Source organism: Archocentrus centrarchus, chromosome 20 (assembly GCF_007364275.1).
Source record: "Archocentrus centrarchus isolate MPI-CPG fArcCen1 chromosome 20, fArcCen1, whole genome shotgun sequence".
Lineage (NCBI taxonomy): Eukaryota > Metazoa > Chordata > Actinopteri > Cichliformes > Cichlidae > Archocentrus > Archocentrus centrarchus.
The window spans coordinates 21,435,151-21,457,442 of record NC_044365.1 but is presented as its reverse complement, the minus strand read 5'-3'; the positions used below and the strand labels follow the sequence as shown (position 1 = coordinate 21,457,442).

Genomic DNA, 22,292 nt, shown 5'->3' with positions numbered 1-22,292 from the left:
TATTTGTCATTTAGTAAAAACCTGTGATTGCTCTTTGATTGAGTTTACAGCACGTATGTCATGTTATTCATATATTTTCTCCTCTGTGTCTCTGCAGGCCTCCTGCTCTGGCGGGCAGTCCAGCTTTCTCCGACATCTCCCTCATCCGGATCTCGCCCCAGCGGAACCCGTCCGTGGGGGCTGAGTCGCCCTTCCACCCTCCACACCCGTACATCAACCCATACATGGACTACATCCGCTCTCTCCACAGCAGCCCCTCCATCTCTGTTCTGTCAGCCACCCGGGGCCTCAGCCCTGCAGATGGTGAGTAAAGTGAAACATACGCCAACACATACACACATAACACATACACACTCACACACACCAGGCTGCACACAGCCCCAGCAGAGTGTGATAAAGCCTCAGTAGACCCTTAAAAATAATGGCTGAAATTGATTAGAGAGGTTCGATTGCTATTAGGGGGAATCTTGGTTCTGTGTATCCGTTTAATTCCTGGTCAAGATCAAAAGAGGTCAGGTGAGAGGCAACCAGATCCATCTCTATTAGGACCCAGGGGTTGGGGAGATGTTATCTGAGTGAGGGTGCTGGCGGATGGGAGTATTATGAGTGTAGCGCCATCCGTGTGGGTGGGGGCTCAGATTGGAGGGAGGCTAATCCTTTTGATCTGTGAGTCATGTCGGAGACCTCTGGAGGATGCATCAGCGAGCGGCAGGTTAACGTACAGTTACACTGCACACACAGAGGGGATGTCAGGCTCAAGTTCATGGTTGGGAGGGTGGAGGGGTAGAGGTATCATTGTTATGGCATGCCTCAGAGAGCAATCTTAGACCTTAATATGGATTTTAATTGGGAAATCAGTTGAAATGGACATAGAATAAACATATTTTTAGCAACTTAGTGAAAGAAGAAAAACTGTAAATTTATAATAAACAAATTGAGTAATTTTTCCTGATTATTTTGGCTATATTTTAAGGAAAGTCCTATATTTTTTATTTTTACATGAGAGCTTTTTTGACAAATATCTATATTCACCTCATAGCTCTTGAAATGGCCTAATAATCATTTATGGCCCTCGCCTCCTCAGCCATCAGCCTTTGGGTGCTTCAGCAGCAGCAGAGCCACTTTAGCCCCCAAGTTTGCGCTGAAGTGTATTTCTGAAATGGCAAATAGCCGGGACATTTCCTCTGGACCCGTGCATTTGACTTCTTATCCACCAGGTCTGTTAAAAGCCGTAACTAAGTGAAGACCAAGAGTCTCAGCTTGCAACCCCCCCCCCCACACACACACGCCTTTCCATGCACTAGAAGTATATCCCAACGCTCCGACTCTCTACCCTCCAATTTTCCATTACCACAACATAATGTGCACCAGTCTCAGATTGCTTTAAATCAAAATAGTTTCTCCAACCTACCACATGATCCCCTTTCACTTCATAATGCTGTGAATTGTGAATGAGGCACCTAATTACTCCTTTAATCAATGTGGTGATTAATTAACCCATCAGCTTTTGTGTTGTTAGTATATCACCACGCTTACAGGGAGCCTCCTTCAATATGCAAAGATTTTTTTCTAGCAAAAAGTACATTTGAATAATGATGAATTAATTAACAGAATCTAATGGAGATTTAAAGTGGGTGGGATTTAGTGCCACCCTCTTGCTGCCACACATTTGCTTTCACATCTTTTTTTTTGTGCCCCCCCTCAATATTTCTCTCTCTTTTCTATATGAGAATGGGTTCAGAGGTAGGCTTGCCCCTGCTCCTATTGTTGTGCTAAAGGAGCACCCGGTGGCTCACCAAGTCCTGAGGCATGTCTCTGTTTTCTCTACATTGAGTGCCACACTGACAGCCTTCCCCCACTCCCCCATTTTGCCCCGAGGATCGCACTCGGATGCCAGCGTCTCTGATTTAGAAATTCTGCAAAGCTCTTTTCTGCGCACGGATCCTGAATGGGACACATTATGGTTGAATGCAAAAGCAAAGCTAAGGCGGAACACTGGAGACAATTAAGAAACTCCCCCCTTCCACTGAAGACATAAAAGCCAGATCGAATTAATTTAGAATTTTTTTCTTCCATTCATTTAACCAATCATGGATGCGTTTTGCAGGCATACAGGCCAGCCTTAAGAGGAAATCTCCTCATACAGTGTTTCTTTATTTATTTTCTCTTTATTTCTTCAATTGGGGGGTGGTGGTGGGGCTCTGCAGCACTCAGTGGTCTGAACTGATTCCATATTTGCATCCAAAACCACAGTGTTAGTCTTTTCCCTCTCTCTTTCTTAGAATATTTGCATACGGAAACCCACCGCCAGATGTTTATTTTTAGGCTATGGTTCAAGGACTTACAGTACTCTATAACTAAGGGAATGACTTAGAAAAGAGAGACATTTAGAGAAAGAGAGAGAAAGTGAAGTGGAGGCTGTATCCTTATGCATGCAGATCTATCTGGGCAGATTTAGGCCTTTTGTTTTCCTATGGAGTTTAAATGAGCAGAGTCGAGGAGCAGGTTGCATATCTGCAGTCTGCAGCTCCGATGTGCACAACACACAAGCGCCGTGTTTGGCAAAGGAAGCGTCGGCCCACATACTCTTACCACACACACATACAGTAAATATATATACACTCATGCCCTTTCTCCAAGTGATCAGCAAGACGAGAGAAGGCTGTTTAAAAATTGTATTGTATTGTAAGGCGATCAGTTCTGCTGTTCACAACATGAATGCATCAATCAAACACTAATGCACACTCACTGTAATCTCTGAGCAAGCATCCCCTAATCCCCAGTGAGGCTCCCCACTTCAGGTGATGCTCCCTCTGCAGCTGTTTTGCTAAACTTGATGGTGTTGCTAATGTGCTCATTACTGTTCTGCTGAGCTGATTATCATCTAGTGTAAATGAATGCAGGTTTTATAATGCAGTGCAGGTGCTCTGCCTGTCATGTTTTTCTTACTAGCTAATAATTTTCCTGCTTTTTTACCCAGCTTTTTCAAAATGTTCCTTCGGTGGGTGCGGCTCACTTTGTTTTGGTTATTTTGTTTTCTTCTCGCCTGATATGACCCTTTCCTCCTCCTCCAGCCCCTCACACAGGTCTGACCACCGCTGAATACTACCACCAGATGGCTCTGCTGGCGGGCCACCGTAGCCCTTACACGTCCGACCTCTTACCATCAGTGGCATCAACTGCTGGGGCCAGCAGTGCCAGTGCCCTGCACATGGAGTATCTGCAAGCGATCGACAGTAAGTCTGCACTGATCTCAGACGTGTTTCATAAGCAAATCAGTTTCTAATCATCTTAGAATTACACCGATGCACATTAGTTGGTTTTCTTTATGTATTTCCGACTATTACATATGTAAGATCCAAAACTTGTCTCAACTCAGCAATTTGTTGGGAGGATTTTTATGCTTTGTGTCCATAAAAATGCAAGCTCTTATCAACTCCTCATGAAAGGAAATATTATTAAAAAAAACATTGAAATGACCTGTTTTGTTTTGGGAGAAAGATACGTTTGTACGCCAGGAAAGGTAAACGTAGTAGACCGCCATTCTTTTTTTGCTTTTATCCGTCCAATTAAGAACATGTCGGCTGATTTGCAGTTCAAAAAGGTTTAGGCGTCAAACTTAAAAACCCTGATTAAATACTGTTAAAAAGTGAAAGGTTTTACACCACTTTAGATTCACAGAACTTTATCGATCCCCAAAAAAGGGCAGCTTTGTACCTTACACATGCAACCCACCCACACGATCACGCTCACACAGCCTAGGATCCTTAAACACTAATCACACAGTGTTGCGTGTCAAGGGACAGATCAACAAACAACGAGGCCAATAGACAAATAGAAATAAATGTTAAAATACATTTAAAAAACATGAAAAATAGATAGATTGACAAAGAAATAAACAGTCATAAAAAGAAGATTTAAAGTGTTTATTTGTTCTACAGTGGGGTACGAGGTAGCAGCGACCCGAGAGCAAGTTCCTGAACTCAGACAACAAAACCTTAAACTTGAACTTGATATTATGACTATATTCCAGCATGTGCCAGGTTCTACCTACATAAAGAACTGCTGCTCTAGAAATTATATTTAAAAACATATTTAGCCCTGTAAGTGAATAGACACCTACCACATCCGTGATGGGATTGCACCAGTGAGTGCAAACCTGCACATTAAAGCATGAGTGCCCCCAGTGGGAATTGAACCTTTAAATTGCACATTCGCAACTCACCTGTCTTGTACTATATATAGATCAACCATGGCGAGGAGGTATCTGCAACTTTTTCCTTTGACATGATTTAAATGAGCTATTGTCTTAATGTGTTCGGCTCAGGTCTGTGTGCAGAGGACTTATGCTAATGAGTTATTTTAAAGTGTAAATAGGAAATTAAATGCACACTGAATCTTAGAAAGGTCGGACAGCCTCACCCCGCTCCCTTTGATGAGAATGTATTTAGTCAGGCAGACGCTGCTTTCATGGAAATCTGGGGTGAAGTTCCCCCCGATTCCTCAGAACAAACTAATTAAAACTAGCCAAACTTGTGCGGGTATCAGAAAATTAATTGCTATTAAGTGGGAATTGGAATGTCCCACCATTCATCACTGGAGAAATCCTTTCTTCTGTGTCACTTTTTAAGATTAATAGACTGAAACAAAACAATTAGGGCCAAATTTAAGTAGAGATGCGACGCTTCTCACTTTAAAAAAATGGGCTGTGATCATTGCTGGTAATAACTCATCATGTTTCAACAATGTGTGTTCCTACGCCTGAAAAATTAACACTTTAAAGCTTTGGTGGATTTCAGGAAAAAAAAAAAAAACAGACATACAAAGAGCAGAGTCTGTCAAGAGGCTTTCACTGATAATCTGGGCTACTACCCTACTGCAGCTATTTTAGTCGATTTCAGATCAGTTTAATTACCTTCAGAGAGCGCTCTGCTAATGAAACAATGGGCCTGTCCTGCTATTTGTGCTCTAATGGGCTATTGTCTATGCTCATACTGCCTAATTAGCACCATAGCTCTCACAGATTACTAAGACTGAAGTCTACACTACCATAAAGTCTTTATTTGTGGTCTTTATTAGCTGACTTTAATCTCCTCGCTATTCTCTGCTAACAGTTAGTTGTTTTTCTTATAAACAGGCTCGCTTTTAGCAATGTTTTAGCATTTTAAACACTGGAGCTGTTTTATGTAAGCTGATTAATTGACCTATTAATTATGCGGTAGCACGTTAAGTCTTCCTGTTCTGAACTCATAAGCAGCATAAACATTTCATAAATATTAATAATACATTAAAAGGTAGCTGTAAGCATGCAAACATATTTACTAATATATTTCTCAACAGCTGTAACTCCTCATAGGCGCCTTTAAGTGGAAACTTGTGTGTAAACAGATGAATAACAATAAAAAACAGCTTTTTAAATATAAAATATGCCTTAGAAGAAGTTATAATGTCTGACATGTTGAACATTAATAAACATTTAAATGTCCCTGCACTGTAGCTGCCTATAGCTACATTATTGTTGTAAACTGTGTACTAAATATTAATATACAGCTTATGCATGATAAATGGGGGTAAAAATATAAAGTGAAAATATAGCTTTTGAGTTGTAATTTTAGCAAATAACTCCATCTGTTCAGAAACAAATTCAGATTAAGGAGATTTTGGCCAGTTTGATAGTTTATATTAGGGCCCTTACATCTCCAAAATCAAGTATATATCACACAAAAAAAATATCTGTGTAGTCTTATATTCATAACATCCCTCTCATGTGGCCCTCAGGTGCATTCGTGAGGGTTCAACCCCATTTTCGGAGCCAAGTTTTATTTCCATCGCCAGTCAGTCTTGCCCTGGCCATGAGAATTAATGACGGGGCAACTAACCAGCCATCCCGTCCATAAATCAAGCGGAAATTAGAGGGACAGTCCTGCAACGAGCCAGCACGTTTCTTTCTTGGTCCCCCCGGTTGGCTGATTTATCATTTGGGCTGTGCATTAATAAACACCACTCCCATGAGATTTTGCAGTGGTGGGACACAGGCCTGTCTCGTGAGCAGTATACCCCCCACCCCCACACCTCCCACACTCGCCGGTGTTCAGCTTGTTTAAAGTGTCGGCTGGTGTCAAATTTAGGACGTACAAAGTTGTGAAAAATCTGATGTGTCGTGCAATGTTGTGCAGAAGATTCACTGTGTTTAACACTGTGAAGCAAGTGTATATGTACTGCCAGTACCTCCTTCACAAACACATAAGAAACATGGCTTTTCCATACAGTGACAGTGTTAAGGCAGTGTTGCTCTCCATACGTGGCCTGTATATGCCAGAACACCACTGCTGCTACCAGAGCAGAACACTCTCTCTCTCTCACACACACACACACACACACACACACACACACACACACACACACACACACACACACACACACACACACACTGTGATTACCATGTGAATGGAGCGTTCTGTAATCGCTGAATGTGTCAAACGAGAGATGGAGCATTTACGTTTGGGAGATGGATGGATTGTGGGGGACGTAAATATGGAGGGGGGTTATCGGGGCTGCGTAAGCTGGTTTTGTTTGCCTTTATAAAATAACTCAAAATGTTTTATTTCCAAATCTTGAGTCACAAAGTCATTGTGTCAGTTCATGCACAAAAGCACGACATCCCCTCAGCGCTTTTTTCCCCCCTCCTTCCATCTGCCCGTGTTTTTCTCTGTCTTGTTTGTGACATCTCCATGTGAAAAGACAACAAAAGTCATGTTTTAATCTCTACCCGTGGCTCTTTGTATGTGCAAAGAGAATGGTTGCGCTGTTTCCGCCTTTTACCTTTTCAAACCCCCTTTTTCGTATTTCCAGTCAACACTGATTGCATTTGAATAACGAGTCAAATTGGACTTGATTAAATATTACCATACACAGTCAGAGCATTTCTCCAACATAAAAGGCATGTTTTCTCATAGATGAAATGCAAGCAGTGCATCAAGTGACAGCCGAATACTCATTCAGATGAGCCTTTTGTCTGATGATTGACAAAAATGTCATCTGTTGGGGTTAGATTAGGTTAGAGTTTGGAGGAAGTCAGACAGCAAAAAAAAAAAAAAAAAAAAAGAGTAAAAACCAGCAAATGCTCATTTTAAACATTTTGAGATTTAACCTATGCACAGATGAGAGTTCATTTTTAGTTTTACAGCTACTTGGCACTCCTTTTTTCCCTGACACCTTGCTTCAATCTCCCCTTCTTTCCTCTTCCCTGCAGGCTCTCGTTTCCCAAGCCCGAGGCTTCCATCACGACCCAGCAGGAAACGCCCGCTGCCCATCTCACCGCTCTCTGAGCACAGCTTTGACCTGCAGACCATGATCCGCAACTCCCCCAACTCCCTCGTCACCATGCTCAACAATTCTCGCTCCAGCTCCTCCACCAGCGGCTCCTACGGTCACCTCTCTGCTGGAGCCATCAGGTAAAAACTGTCCTGCATTCATTCTTCTGAAAGCTCCCAATTTATTGTTGTCATTATTTGTTATTAGAATGTAGGATTGACCCATGATAGGGGCTAAAACTTATATATTCTTCTCAGATTTGGACCATTATTTAAAATGTAAATGTTGTGAGTCCCACAATTTTATAGAAGTGCTTTGTTTCTTTCAAGGTGGTCATTCTGGAACTAACATGTGCCGATAATGAATGAAACAGCAGACTCTCCCCACAGGAATGATCCTGTGTCTAATGTCTCTAATGTCTTTGATGCTTATAGTAAAAGTCTCCATAAAGTTCAATAGGATCAATGTTTATGACAAAAGTGTAACAGAAGTGTGGCGGGGGAAATAAGTGCGTATGTGCCGTCCATGTCAAGGCCTCGCGTGGGTGATGATCTCCCAGCCAGCCAGTCAGCCTGCCTCCCCGGCGGCTCGTGTCAGTCATCCGGTGCACCTCATGGAAACGTCACATACATCATGCCTCCGTAGCCCGGACTAGCAAAGGGACGCAAAAGAAAAGAGTAGAGAAGGGAAAAGGAAAGATCCATTGCCCCACCCACAGCCATTGATCAGCAATCTGTAAGAAGAGCCTGATCAATCACGCTGCACACTCAGCCACTGTCCAAGTGACAGGACCCAAATAGCCAAAGCCAACAGACTGATGAGTGATATGACAAGTGGATGGGCCCCCAAATGTGTCTCGGCTCATTGATTTCCACTCGGCTCGTAATAAGATCAGCAGAAATATGGGTCGCAGTGAGAACGAAGCGTCAGAGCTCAGGATGAATGGAGGTCCGTGCTTGGAGCCACACAGATCTGTGTTTATTTGGAGGTCCACCAGTGGGTTACACAGGCCCCAGGAGAGGTTTTGGGTCACTTCTGGGATTTTCATGATCAACAAAGTTAGCTCAGGTTGTGGGTTAAGAAACTACAGAGGGAAAAAAAACCCCTCTGCCACAGTAGATGAAAAATAATTTACATGGCTATAAGACACACCTCAGATTATTTATCATGTGTATCATTTGCCTAGTGGAAGAATGACATACTGCCTTACACAGACCACATGATAATTCACTGTGTTAACAAGCTGAACATCCATTGGCAGGGATTTGTCGACAGTCCTGTGGTTCCAGCATTACCACACCATCTCCTGTCAGATTGTCCTTAGGGATTGAGGCGCTATCCAGAACAATCCATTTACTCACTATCTTTCCCCTTTTTGTGCCTCATTTCCTTTACAACTGATGTTTTAGTGAAGTAGTATTTTTTCTTGTTACCCACTATAACTCAGCCTTTCCCTGCTCTCTGCAGCCCAGCATTAAGTTTTGCCTACCCTCCAACCCCGGTGGCTTTGCATGTGCACCAGCAGCTGATGGGCCGTCAGCCGGGCATTGTTGGCTCTGCCTTTGGCCACAGTCCACCTCTCATCCACCCAACACCAGCCTTTGCCACCCAGCGACCTATGCCTGGCATCCCACCATGTGGACTCAGTGCCAGCGAGCGTTCAGTCATTTCCAACGACTCCTCACAGGTGAGAGCGGTGGCTAGTGCCTCTGCGATTCATCATCACGGGTAATAGATAGCGGTGTTGCATGCCAGCCACATCTGAGGGAAATGCAATGAGCTAACATGGTACAGGCAGGACCCCCCCACCCCCCATGCGCTCCTCTCCTGGGAGTTTCCTCCTACTTGTGTTGTCTCTTGTTTTTAGACTGCCGAGCGTGGCCCAGAACCTGCCTGCAGCAAACAACAAGGGGCTTGTTAGCATAGAATCCCACTGCTGACTCCATTAATCACTAGAGAGAGAAGAAGAATATAGAGAGGGAATATTGACATGGATGGATGGATCCAAAGGGACTTTTTCTCTCGTTTCTCAGCCCTTACTGTATGTGCGGGCCCGCATTTGAAGTGAATATTCAGTGTTTATTACCCATCCTCCCTGCTGTTCCCCATGCGTTGAATTTTATGTTACCACAAATGAGGCCTCATTCAAATTGGGCACACCAAAATTGCCTTTTCCCTTTTCCCGAGTCAACAGAATATTGCTTTGGGGCCACAGTTGAATATCAAATATTGGACAGATCCTGAGGAGACTCAGCACTGAGTGTACTGTAAAAAACAAAATAAAATAAACAAATTATGGGAGAAAACATTTTCCGGAATAGAAAACCAAAGAAAAACTTGTCTTCTTTTTCATAAGTTCAGAAACTCCTTGTTAATTCTTTTATTCTTCTAGCTTAGTGTCTAACAAGAATTCCCTCGAGGGCATATTTAAGCCAGGGCCAAAGTCAGGTCATTCATTGGTTGAATTGGTTCATGTGTTTTTTTAATTGCAATGATTAGGGTAGCTAATGTGATACACTGAATTGCATTGCTTTTCATTAGCTCAGTTAAAGCTCTTGTCTGGGACTTGCAGGAATCATTAAGGTTCAACCGCAGTTGTTTTTTTTTTCTGGCTGATTAAGTAAATGACTGATTGACTTATAAGCATCACATACATTTTTAATAATACAATAAAGATTAAAGCAAGAAATACCAGGAAAGAGAAAAATATACAATACTGTGCAAAAGTCTTGAGACACCCCTCTTTACTTTATATATATTGCTTGGAAAATGGGGAATAGGTGCTCTAATTCATTAAAACATCTCCAAGCATACATAGAAATACAGTTTATATATATATATATATATATATATATATATATATATATATATATATATATATATATATATATATATATATATATATATATATAAACATGGTCTATACGATTCTAATTAGCTTGAAAGTCAATATTTGGTATGACCACCTTTGTTCTTCAACGCAGCCTGAACTCTTTTTGGCAGCTTTCTTGTAATTCCTTCAAGGAATAGTTTTTTTGGATTTTTGAAGGACATTCAAAGCTCTTCTTTGGATGTCTCTGCCTTTTGTTTGGTTCTCTGTCAAGATGATCCCACACTGCTTCAATAATGTTGAGGTCCGGGCTCTGGGGAGGCCAATCTGATGCCGTCCCATTGTGTGTTTTTCTATGCAGGTGTGCTTTTACTGCATTGGCAGTATGTTTGGGATCATTGTTATACTGACATAAAATGTCGGATTTGGTGGATCAAAATCTGATGGTACTTTTCTGTGTTCATAATTCCAGCAATTTTGACCAGATCCCCAAACCCACTGGCTGGCTGAAGTGCAGCCCTAAACTACAACAGATCTTCTACCATGTTTCACGGTTGGCTGTAGACAGTCACTGTTGGATCTCCTCCATACATATTGACAAAGATTTGAACCAAAAATTTCAAATTTGGATTCATCACTCCAACAGACCTGTTGCCACTGATTTTCAGTCCAGTTCTTGTGTAATTTGGCATCCCTCAGCCTTTTCTCCCTGCTTGCCTTCCTTAAGAATAGCTTCTTGACAGCCATCCTTCCACTGAGACCATTTCTGATGAGGCTTCAGTGAACAACAGATGGATCAACAAGAGGGCCAGACGCATCTCTCAGCACCTGTGTTGGGTCTTAGCTGGATTTTTTGTTTCTGTTTCTTAAGGACATGACTTTCAGATACTGTTTTTTAGGACTGCAACTTCTTCTTTTGACCTGCGCTTGTCCAGTTTTCTAAGTGTTTTTAAAGGAAACACATCATGCCAAGATATGCCAAGTTTTCGGCTACTGGCCCTTTGGGAATCACCTGGTTGGTGCAAAAAAACAAAAACAAAAAACAAACAAACAAAAAACAATGCCCAAAGAAAAACTTTGAAAGACCTTCATAAAGCCTGGAGAACTATTTCTGAAAAGACCACTTTAAAAATGATAAGGAAGTCTGGCTGCTTGGAAACAAAATATACAGAAATGAGGGGTGTCTCAAGACTTTTGCACAGTACTGTAGACTATATAATCAGCAGTGACATCTTAGGCTCAAAATAATCTAATGATGTAATCATGCAAATACTTAAATATTTCTTCACAGGCTAAACCAACGAGTGAATCTGCTGTGAGCAGCACAGGAGACCCGATGCACCACAAGCGCTCCAAAATGAAGCCAGAGGAAGAGTTGCCGAGCCCGGGCGCGGTGAGCGTACAGGTGGGGATTGCCTGCATAAACCACAAATATCAAAATTTGCTTTCATTTACTGGCTCAATAGGTATTCTTCACTTAAATGTGAGAGCTGCTTCCATTCTGGGAAAAATGAGCATACTCTACACGGTCAGTAAATCTCAGCAGCTTCACCAGCTTGTTTTTATTTTTAGATGATTTCCCCACTAGAATAAGAAACCCATATAACTGTTGGTCACCTGCCAACATGGCTACAACAATAGGCAAGCCTACCAGCCACAGTTTAGTGTTTATTTACCTAATCTGTCTGTATCTTTTTTTTTTAGGGTTAGTTTCCCACCGTGCTCTAATCAGTTTCAGTTTCCGAAGCAAAACAGTTCATTGATCTTTGGGACACTGGTAGGAAATTGTTTTTGCTTTGGTTTAATCAGAATTTTAAATGGCTGGGAAAATGAAAGAGAAGTGTGGTAAGAGTAAGCGTTCGCATCTGCAGGAAAAATCTTACCAGGGTCGATTTGCAGGCAGCGGCAGATAGAGCCTGAGGTGTGCAGTGGAAGCCTGGGCTCTCCTGTAAAGCCCTCTCCAACTCCCTGCTCTACTCAGACATCTAACTGTGACAGTGAAATATGTCTGGGCTAATAGAGCAGCCTACAGAAGGAAGAGGGGGTTGGATTCCTCAAATACTCACCCCAGTCCTGTCGTATAAAAACCACCAAAACAGAGAGGGGCTTTCAGTGCTACATTTCCGCTCTGCACTCTTTTCTCCCAGGCGGCCAGGAGAGGTCAGCTGTACTGGGGCACTGCGGCTGCACCACTAACCAATAACTTTCAAGGCTGGGCCTTTCATGTGAAAAATGGCTTTTGTGGCAGGTTTACATAGACTGATGCTGGGAAGGGGAAGCTGCTACTTTTGCATTCTAACTTTTATCTCATCGTGTTGTGTCATACTGATTGTTGTACTAAAACCTATTTTCCTCAGGACAATCCCGATGGTATGACTCTGGTGAAGGAGGAAGGGGACAAGGATGAGAGCAAACAGGAGCCAGAGGTGGTTTATGAGACAAACTGCCACTGGGAAAACTGCTGCCGTGAGTTTGACACGCAGGAGCAGCTAGTACAAGTGAGTAGTCTGTAGCCTTCTTGGCGTTTTTGGGGCCACAAGTGACCAAATTTGGACACAATGGTGGAATGCTGTTAGCAGTTTGTGCTAGCAAGTTTGGTTGGCAAAGTGCATTCACACACTGTATGGATGCATTGCACTGACAAAGGTACCTGATAAGTAGTATTCAGTGATATACAAGGTAAACACTAAAATTTCACTCACAAAAACTGGGGCCCAAACTAGGTAGACCATTATATTATTTGACAAATAATGTCTATAAACAGATGTATGAATATGAGTTTGTAAAACATGTGGGCAAAGGATAAAATTTTCTTTCCGGACATTTTCTGGCTTCTGTCCGTTGAAGAGAACAAAAGAAAGATGGTGTGTGTGCAAATGCACTGGATAACCAAATGGAAACAGAAACACTTACATTAAAAAAATACTCCGCAAGGCACCAAAATCATTATCCAATGACTCGACACCTCTAACGGCCATTCGAGGAACTGCAGTTTTTTGCACTCCTTTACTTTTCGTCCCTGGAAGCTGCTGCTTGGATTGTCCAGAAACTAACTACTAAGCAAACTAGTTACAAAACTGGTAACTAGTTTGTTGAATCAACTTGAAAAAAGTGATCATATGTCAGTGTTGTGATCACAATGCGTTGTAGCAGTGCAGCACCATTGAGGAACAGTTCATTCTCATTGCATAGCCGAAATGATACCCTTGGACTGCCCGTCCACCTGCAGAGAGCATCTGCTGCCGATGGAGACAGTGTCAAAAAATATGTGGTCCAGCTGGTGTGCGGGCTACTTTTGTTTGTGTTGTTGCAAAACCGAGCAAAGTTATAACATACAAAGAGCTGAAACAGAGCGTTCAAAACAATGAAGTGTCCACTGCAGCCACTGTCTATACATTTCATGCCGTATTTTTCCATAAATTACATATAAACCTTTCTGGCAAGTTGAGATGGCACCTTGATTAAAAAAAAAAGAAATCCTGTTGTGTTGTGTGACCAAACTGTGCTCAGAACTTTCAGTGATTTAGACCACTAAGAAAAAAATTAGTTTTTTCTTGCTGCTGTTTAACAAATGGCTACGACTGCACTCACGTGTCATTCATCACGTACTATTGGGAGAGAAGTTTGACAGGAGCAGCTTTTCTTGCAGGTAAAAACTGTGAGACACAACAGGGTTTTTGCAACTGTAAGACACGGCTTAGAAAAACACAGCAGAGCTACCACCAGATTGCCTTTTGGATTGTATGCTGTTTACTTTCCCCTTTCCTCAAACTCAGTACATCCTAGCACCATCAACAGAAGCTGTGCGATTCTGGAGAACGCCTCCTATCAGTCAACAACTTCTGCCTGCGTGTTTGAACATCAGCAGCAGCAGCAGTAGAGTCAAAGCTGCGGGCATCGACTGTTACTGCTGCTGGATTCCTGATTGGATCCGTGGATGGTGGTAATGGGCTCAAAAGCTGAAGAGCACATCTCACAGCTGAACAGTGCTAACTGATTTGGAGGGTTAAGCCTTCCAGAGTCAGCTTTGTGTATTACACTGACTGGGCCGAACAGCCCCCCCCCCCGGTCTGTTATCTGAACTCTCACACAGCCCAGGAGATGGATGGCTCTCATCGTCCTGCGCCTGAGGGCACTGTAAAGCTAAATATTAATGACATTATGGTTGTGTCACCCCCACTATGGCTACTCACACTTGACACCATTAGCTTTGCTGCTCTCCCTCGGCCGACAGCTAACCGAGGAAGCAGAAGTTGAGCAAGCAGGGAAATTACAAGAATACAAGGGAAGGTGAAGTGCACACATCCGCTCACACGTGTGCGCATGAGACACACATCACCACACATCTGATAGAAAGATCCTCAGCTCTCCACAGCTGTCTACTTGCCGTCTTGACATCGCAATCCTCAGCTGCGGTGGTAACCCCTATCTATAATTGATATCCTCAGCACGGAATGGGCTGCCTCCCGTGTTTGAAGGGCTCAGCTCAAAGGTTGAGGATCTTGACAACTTCTTGCCCCTGTTTCAGGGGGCGGGATGAGCAAAGGTGGTGGGAAAGGAGGGCAGGATGGCTTCTTATTAGAAACCGTTGCCCACATCTACCTGACTTCTTTTGTCACACCAGGTGGCCATTTGAACAAAGCAATGTCCTCTCATTCCTCCACATACACTATCCAGCCACGCTAACCCCGCCAAGCTTCTCTTATTATCAGATTGCCGTGTAGACACACGCTAACAAAATCCTTATTAGTTTTCCATTTTTCCGTCTTGGTTTTTTTTTTTTTCTTTTCCATTCTCCGGCATTTGACTTTTTGATATTACGTTTTATTTCTCATTTTCTATGCACATGCAGATATGCTGAGAGATGCCAATAAACGTCTTCGCCTACAGAATCCCTGCCCTCTAATTCAGCAGAGCGGACGGGAAAATGCTCTTATCTTTCCACACCCCCACCCCCCTCAGTAATAGGATAAGTACAGTATTTGGACCACAGTGGCTCTTCTCACACATTGGGAGGGGTTTGGGGGCTTGGGGTGGGGAGGGTGAATTCCATATAACCAAACAATGGAGCGTCCCTTCCCCCTGTACTTGTCTTCTGAAATGGCTTTGGGGGAAAAAACATGATTAGGAAAAAAAAAAAAAGCCTTTTTCTCCTTGGTTGTAACTCTTTCAACCAGTAGCTTTTGCACAAAGTTTATACGTGATTTCAGTGCCAGTCATCTGTTATGTTAAGAGTCCTCGTCACACCATAAATGCCTTTTAAGTTTTAAAAGTGGCAGCTACACTGATCCCAATCCCCCCTTTTTCTTTGTGGTTGGCCTAATTTTAGAATTAAGCCTTTGCACCACCCTCATTGCTTTCCACCTTGTTCAAAAGCACTCCTGCCGTGCTCTTGATGCATATTTTTACACTCTCAAACGTGCTTTCACCATGACATGCCACGCCGTTCCTTTATCATCTGCGTTTAAGCGCTCTCGGTGCCGCCGATAAGATAAACATCAGATCTATGCAATTTGGCTCACTTATCTGGCCTACCCAGTCAGCAAAAGCGAGGCGGGCGTCAATTTTAGTTTGCTGTATTTATTTCATTTATTACATTTCAACTCTTTTATACCTCTCCCATCTCACTCTCCCCTCAGCTACACATTCTTTTGCTTCTCCATTTTTTTTTTTTTTTGGGAGGGGGGGGCACAAACCTCTCCCTCTCATTTTCTCTTTCATTTTCGCTGCCTCCCCTCTTTCCCCTCAGAGGGAGTACTTTTAAAGATAAGGCCTGGTGGCTTCTTTAATGTCTCTCTTGAAGTAGGCTTTTTTCACTCTGGTTTGTCGCCGGAGTTGCCAACCCCACACTCCCATAATTCCCTAATATGGCCTTGCTGAACAATCTTTTATTTCTTCATTGATCTATTACTGATACTTCACCACTGAGAACTCTACAGGGGAGCGCTACACTTCTGCTGCTATTATACATTGAAAAAAATTGGAAAAAGTGGCTTTAGGGGTGTTGCATATAATGTTGCACATAGTCCATTTTTGCTAGGTGAATTTGCATTTTTTTTTAACCCTTCAGCTTTTTTTTTGCCATACAAAGCCTGCTTATTTTAGGATTACTTCCTGACCACTGTCAACAGATTTCTGGTTCACGTGGTATTGTTGGCCTGCAAGTACTTTTGGAAGCTGTGAAGGAGTTGGTGGTCTCCATGCAGCTAATAAGGCCTTTTGTAGAAACCTACTATTCTGTTCCAGGTCAGCTTCATAGGTGGCACTGTGATGTCCTTGTTCTTAGATGGGGAGCTGCCTCTCCCCAGCCAGTGTGCAGCCTTGTTGAGGTGACTGCTGCGCGCCTCCCCAGTGTTAAAGGGAGATAAACGCAGGCGCAGTCTGAAGGCAGCCCCCCTTCTCCCGCCTGCTGGTGCAGGCTGTTAATTGGTAAAATGCTGATTTTTTTTTTTTTTTTTTTTTTTGATCAGGAAAGGGATTAGTCCCCCTTATCTGTCTAGAGTATCTTACTCTAAGATGAAAACAGTGTGCTGAATTACACATGCCAATTCTGCCTCCCTCACTTACTCCCTTTCCTCCCTTCATTCACCCATTCCTATCTCAGCACCCCCCCATTTTTACTTTTTACTTCCTCCCTCCTCCCATCCCTTCTTTGCCTTTTTCACCCCCCCCTCACACAATGCACTTCAGCAGCTGACATCACAAAAGAACATATGATTTATTAGGCGGCGCTTGATAAAGCTAAACGGTGTTGCGGGTCCCACAGCTTAGTGAAATTGCCTTGTAAACAGGCCCTCTTTTCATGCACGCTTGCATTCTAATGCGTGAAGGCTATGTCCCAGAGAGGGTTTGATAAGGAGACATGGAGATGGATACTGAAGTGGGAAACAGCAAAAAAAAAATAAAAGGGATGTGATTCTGTGTTTTAGTAATGCATGCTATATGCCAGTGTTTGAGTATTTTTTTTTAGAAATAAACCAAACTTTTTTTTTATATATCAACTGGCATATAAATTAACTGCATCTTTTAGTGCAATTTATGTTTATTTTAAATAGTTGTTTTGGCCAAGCAGGAATATGGACCAAGAAAACAGTGCCTGCACCTGTGTGTGTGTGTATGTGTGTGTGCGTGCACCTCATACGTCACAGACGGCTTCACTGTCCCCTGTGTCCGTGTCCCTTGCGTTCCCTGTTGTGCGACTCCCTCCTAAATCCATCTTGGTGGCGTTTTTACAGTTGTTGGCCGATAAGCTGGCAGGGGGAAGATGAATAACCTGCCGCGCCGCCGCTATCAGCACCTGTTTGTCGATTTAGCTGGCCAACGGGACCTGTCTGCTCAGCATGGAGATTATTGATTCAATAAGAATTGCCATTAGATCATGCCATTAGGTTTCTCGGCGGCCCTTCTCCCCCGTGCTGCCTGTCCCCCTCTTTGTCAGCCCGGAGGCTCATGCATCACACCCGTCAACGACCTCCTTCATTTGTACAGAGTGTGACTGTGTATCCATCTGTGCGCGCAAGCGTGTGCGCGGACTGCGGTGTGCCAGCCACCAGCATGATCCAACGCCACAGCCCTCTCCTCATCGCTCTCAGCCAGTGGATATTGAACGCTGGTCACAACAGACCGATCGCTTGCCACCGGGATTCCCTCACAGAGAGGAAGAAAAAGAGAAGACGAGTCAGGTTTTTCCGAAGCTCGGACCAAGGTGGGGAGAAGATCAATCTTGAGGAAACTTCACTAACGTCTATGGTCATCTAGGCTCCAGTCATTTTCCCTGGAATTAGTCTTCTTTTGTCACTTTAAAATTAAAAACTGCCAAGTGAGAATAATGAAAGTTCCCTGCCGATACATTAGTGTCAATTTTACTCTTTGCCTCTGCACTCTGCTGTTACTGTTTTCACTCAATTGTCGGCACTCATCCTTTAGTTTTACTGGGAAGCGAGAGGCTTGGGGTCAAAATAAAATAAAGATTAAAAGAAGTGTGGTTTCTGCTGGATGTTATGGTCACGCTTGTGCTTGGGGTCATGATCCAGCCAGTGAACAAGGAACTGAGAAGGTACAAAGATGACATTGTCAGGGTGACTTTATGCCTGAAGGGTAAATGACCCTGGGTACTTTCTCTGCTTTGGTCCTGCATGTTTTATAGCTTAACCAACTTGGATTTCCCAGACATTTAAGAACATTCAAAGTCAAGTATGTATTTATCTCCCTTCCTCCGTCCCTCCTCCTTCACCCTAAAGGTAAAAAGACTTTTCTCTGTTGCCCAGGAATGTAATAATGCTGGTTTCTTTCAGTCAGGATATTGTCTGTCTCTGTGGGTTTAAATTGCTCTCGGATAGACACTTCAGAGGCCACCACACACTGTTGTCTCTCAAAGAGAGCCAGATGTTGACTTCTTCCCCAGAGGGTCTATATCTTCATGTTTTTTTCCCCTCTCCTTTCCTCTTTCATTCCTCTGTAACTTAGACCACTTATCCCATTTTACAAGACAGTTAGTGAGAAAAAAAGATGGAAAAAAAAAGGAAGAGAGAAGGGGATAGAGCAAGGAAAAGGTGGTGCTTGCAGATATAATGCTTGGCTGAAGTTGTAAAGCCCTTGCATTTCAGACGCCTTGACTGAACTTTTGATTTCTTTCCCTATCCCCTCACCTCCCTCCCACCTCCCCTTCTTCCTAAGCCTCAGATTGGAAGTTGCCACGGCAGCACAACTGTCAGCGCTTGTCATGGAGGGGCGAGAGCCCAATGTGATGCGAAGTGACAGGGTTTTATTTGAAAATCCCGTTCAGATCGGACGCTGAGAGTCACACGTCTGCCTTTTCTTTGCCTGCTTTTATGCAGATTTCAATAGACTGTGAAAAAGAGAAAGACTATAGAGAAATGAGGCTGAAGAAATTAAATGGAGATCCACGAAAGGAAATATTATATTTGCCTCTTGTGGTGCACAGTGAAAAAAAAAAAAATTCCCTCAAGCTGAACAACAAATAAGTTCAATGCAAAGTGACACATACGAACCCAGCAAGAGCGATCTCGGTTTAAATTCTCTCGTCTTCTTTTGCAGCACATCAACAATGACCACATCCACGGAGAGAAGAAGGAATTTGTGTGTCGGTGGGAGGAATGCTCTCGAGAGCAGAAGCCCTTCAAGGCACAGTACATGCTGGTGGTCCACATGCGCAGGCATACTGGGGAAAAACCACACAAGTGCACAGTAAGGGATGCGCATATTTCCTCAGTTGATTTCACATCATTGCAGATTAAAATTCACTTTGAGTGTAACTCGCTTTGTGGTAAAAAATGCGTGACATGTGAGTGATACTGTCTTTGTCTCGTCAGTTCGAAGGCTGCACCAAGGCCTACTCTCGTCTGGAAAACCTTAAGACTCACTTACGTTCCCACACCGGGGAGAAACCTTATGTGTGTGAGCATGAAGGCTGCAACAAGGCTTTTTCCAATGCATCAGACCGGGCAAAGCATCAGAATCGAACACACTCAAATGAGGTGCCAACATATTTTTTCATACAGCCTCTGTACCACTGAATTTGCCATTTCAGCAAAAATTAAAAAAACAAAACAAAACAAAACATAGAAACTCAGTGTCCTTCTCTCTTTCAGAAACCATATGTGTGTAAAATCCCAGGCTGCACAAAACGCTACACAGACCCAAGCTCCTTACGAAAGCATGTGAAGACAGTACATGGGCCAGAGGCGCACGTCACCAAGAAACAGCGTGGCGATTACCCACGCCCGCCGCCTCAGCCCCGGGAGCCTGGGGGGAACAGCCAGGGTCGGTCACCAGGGCAGCTGCCTCTGGGTGGGTATACGGACCAAAGGGAGTACAACCACGCTACCTCAAAACAGGATGATTGTCTTCAGGTCAAGTCTGTCAAGACAGAGAAACCCATGGTAAGACTTAACTTCAGCTTTTATATCCTTTCTGCTGACTCATGTTTAACTTCATTATGATTCCTTCACTTTAACTTTCAAATGTTCTGACCACTACTTATTTGAACATAGTATATAGATTCCAAGTATTTAGATCTGATATAGCATTGAATTGGGAGCATGTACATTTAACACCGTAATCTTCTAATGAGTACATGTTTTCCTCTATCCAATGCTTCGGCATTTCTCTCTTTGCCTTTCTAAGGACAGTGGGTAATCAGGTGAGATAGGTATCACTTTATATTTTATTTGTAAAATGTTCTCATTTTTCTTGATCACTGTTTTATTTCCCATTGGATTTTTCACATCCTATCACAACTGTTCCACATGTTGCGTTCAAACGTGCCAGATGTGTTCCCATTGTTGGTTTCTCATCCCTCACATTCATAAAAAGAGTGTTTTTCTCATTGCATTGTACAGCACTTTGATATTGACCAAAGGAATTGTATTTCTATGAGCTGCGGCTTACTTTCAGTGCCTTTGGGCAGAACTGCATGGGCACTGAAAGTAAGCGTGATACTGCCCAGGGCTGCACAGTGCAGCCAAACTCATTCGCTAGTTAACAGGATCAAAAGCACTAAACGCTATTGATACTTGATGGCAAAAAAGTGATTTCATTATTCCTCTCTGCAACATAGTTTGCAAAATTCCAGAACTAAAGTAATAAGCCAGTAGCTCAAAAGAGACAGTTCACCTATTTGATTATTCAGTAAAAAAAAAAAAAAGAAGAAGAAAAAACATGATTTTAGCCTCTGAAAATGCTCAGGTACAAGAAGTGGACTGAAAATGAGTGAAAAAGTGAGTGAAAAGGATCTTCAGAAAGCCTGGTGAACTCAAGACTATTTTAAAAACTACAAGAAAGTCCGGCTCCTTGGAAGCAAAATATAAAGAAATAGGGGGTGTCTTAAGACTTTGCACAGTACGGTAGATAGTGGCTATTTTATGCCCTGAATATTCTTATTGACATGATTGTAGGCTCCATTACTAATGCCCCAACTACATACTAAATGGAATCTAGCAAACAGCTTTTTTTCTTCAAAAAGATCAAAAGTAACTTTTATGTGATTGTTAAAAGCAACTGTTTTTCATAACGGTTAGTATTCATTCAAAATGATCATTGTCCAACATTTTAGAGAGTGCATCCTTCAAAGCATTACATTGTGTCCTCATTTGTAACACTTTATATCTTCACTTAGAGTAACTGTTTGTATCTATTTAACTCATAAATGTATCTTTATCTCCTCCCTTCTTCCAATCCTCCCAAATTCTCTTTCTTTCCTGATCTGTATGTGTCAGACGTCTCAGCCAAGCCCTGGCGGTCAGTCTACATGCAGCAGTGACCAGTCCCCCGTCAGCACCTATCCCAGCAGTGGAGTCCAGCTTGCTGTGAGCGCCGGACGCTTGCCAGGGGAGGGGCTGGAGGAGGACGAGGAGAAAGAGGAAAACGAAGAGGAAGTAGAGGAGGAGTGTGAGGGTGAGCCAGCCCCCATCATGGACTCCACAGTCTCCACAGCTACTGCAACTATGCTGACCCTGCAGGCGAGGCGAAATATTGGCCGCCCCCTGCGCTGGATGGAGCACATCAAGATGGAGAGGCTTAAGCAGGTGAATGGAGCGCTGCCCAGGCTGGGGCCCCTGTCCCCTACACCACCCCCCAAAGCTTCTGCAGTACCCAACATGTTGGGGAAGGGTAAGGTTAACTCTTACATTTTTTTTTTTTTTATTTCATTTTGTCCATTAATTTCAGGCCCGAGTGGGTTTGGGAAGCATTTTTAAAAATCCTCTTACAATAGTTTACAAAAGTCCATAAAAACCACATGGTAGTTAAAAAACACCTGTAAGCAGAATTTACACATCACGCATGACCGTATGCACAAATCACAGAGGTAAATTATCCAGAATTTTATCTTGCCCATTTTGGTTGAAGGATTCAGGCAAAACAAATGCTTAAAATTTACTGTTCTGCTGGAAAATGGTATCAAGACCATATCAAGCTGTATATCATATCAGAGAGAATAGCATGTAATCTAATGTTTCATGGCCAACTGCTGCCAGTTGTCTATGGTAACATCTGTTTGAGAGATCTCTCCACAGTTACACTTAACTTATTTGGCGTCTTCGCTCTCATCCTTGAGTAATGCTACTTTTACCGCACATTTTTTTCCCGTTGTTTCTCTCTATCATGTCCAAACTTTCCTCATTCCCAT

At 43.0% G+C, this 22,292-nt stretch overlaps 1 protein-coding gene across 2 annotated transcripts in view; it reads left to right on the top strand.

Moving 5' to 3' along the window:
- gli3 (GLI family zinc finger 3) overlaps window positions 1-22,292 on the top strand; it is a 94,432-nt gene that overhangs the window by 68,208 nt on the left and 3,932 nt on the right. For both annotated transcript variants that reach the window (XM_030756664.1, XM_030756663.1), the window contains 10 exons: window positions 98-303; window positions 3,075-3,236; window positions 7,253-7,454; window positions 8,782-9,001; window positions 11,436-11,549; window positions 12,502-12,642; window positions 19,202-19,351; window positions 19,477-19,641; window positions 19,756-20,046; window positions 21,382-21,775. In XM_030756664.1, the coding sequence (XP_030612524.1) occupies window positions 98-303; window positions 3,075-3,236; window positions 7,253-7,454; window positions 8,782-9,001; window positions 11,436-11,549; window positions 12,502-12,642; window positions 19,202-19,351; window positions 19,477-19,641; window positions 19,756-20,046; window positions 21,382-21,775 (2,045 nt within the window). The remainder of the gene's footprint in view (window positions 1-97; window positions 304-3,074; window positions 3,237-7,252; window positions 7,455-8,781; window positions 9,002-11,435; window positions 11,550-12,501; window positions 12,643-19,201; window positions 19,352-19,476; window positions 19,642-19,755; window positions 20,047-21,381; window positions 21,776-22,292) is intronic.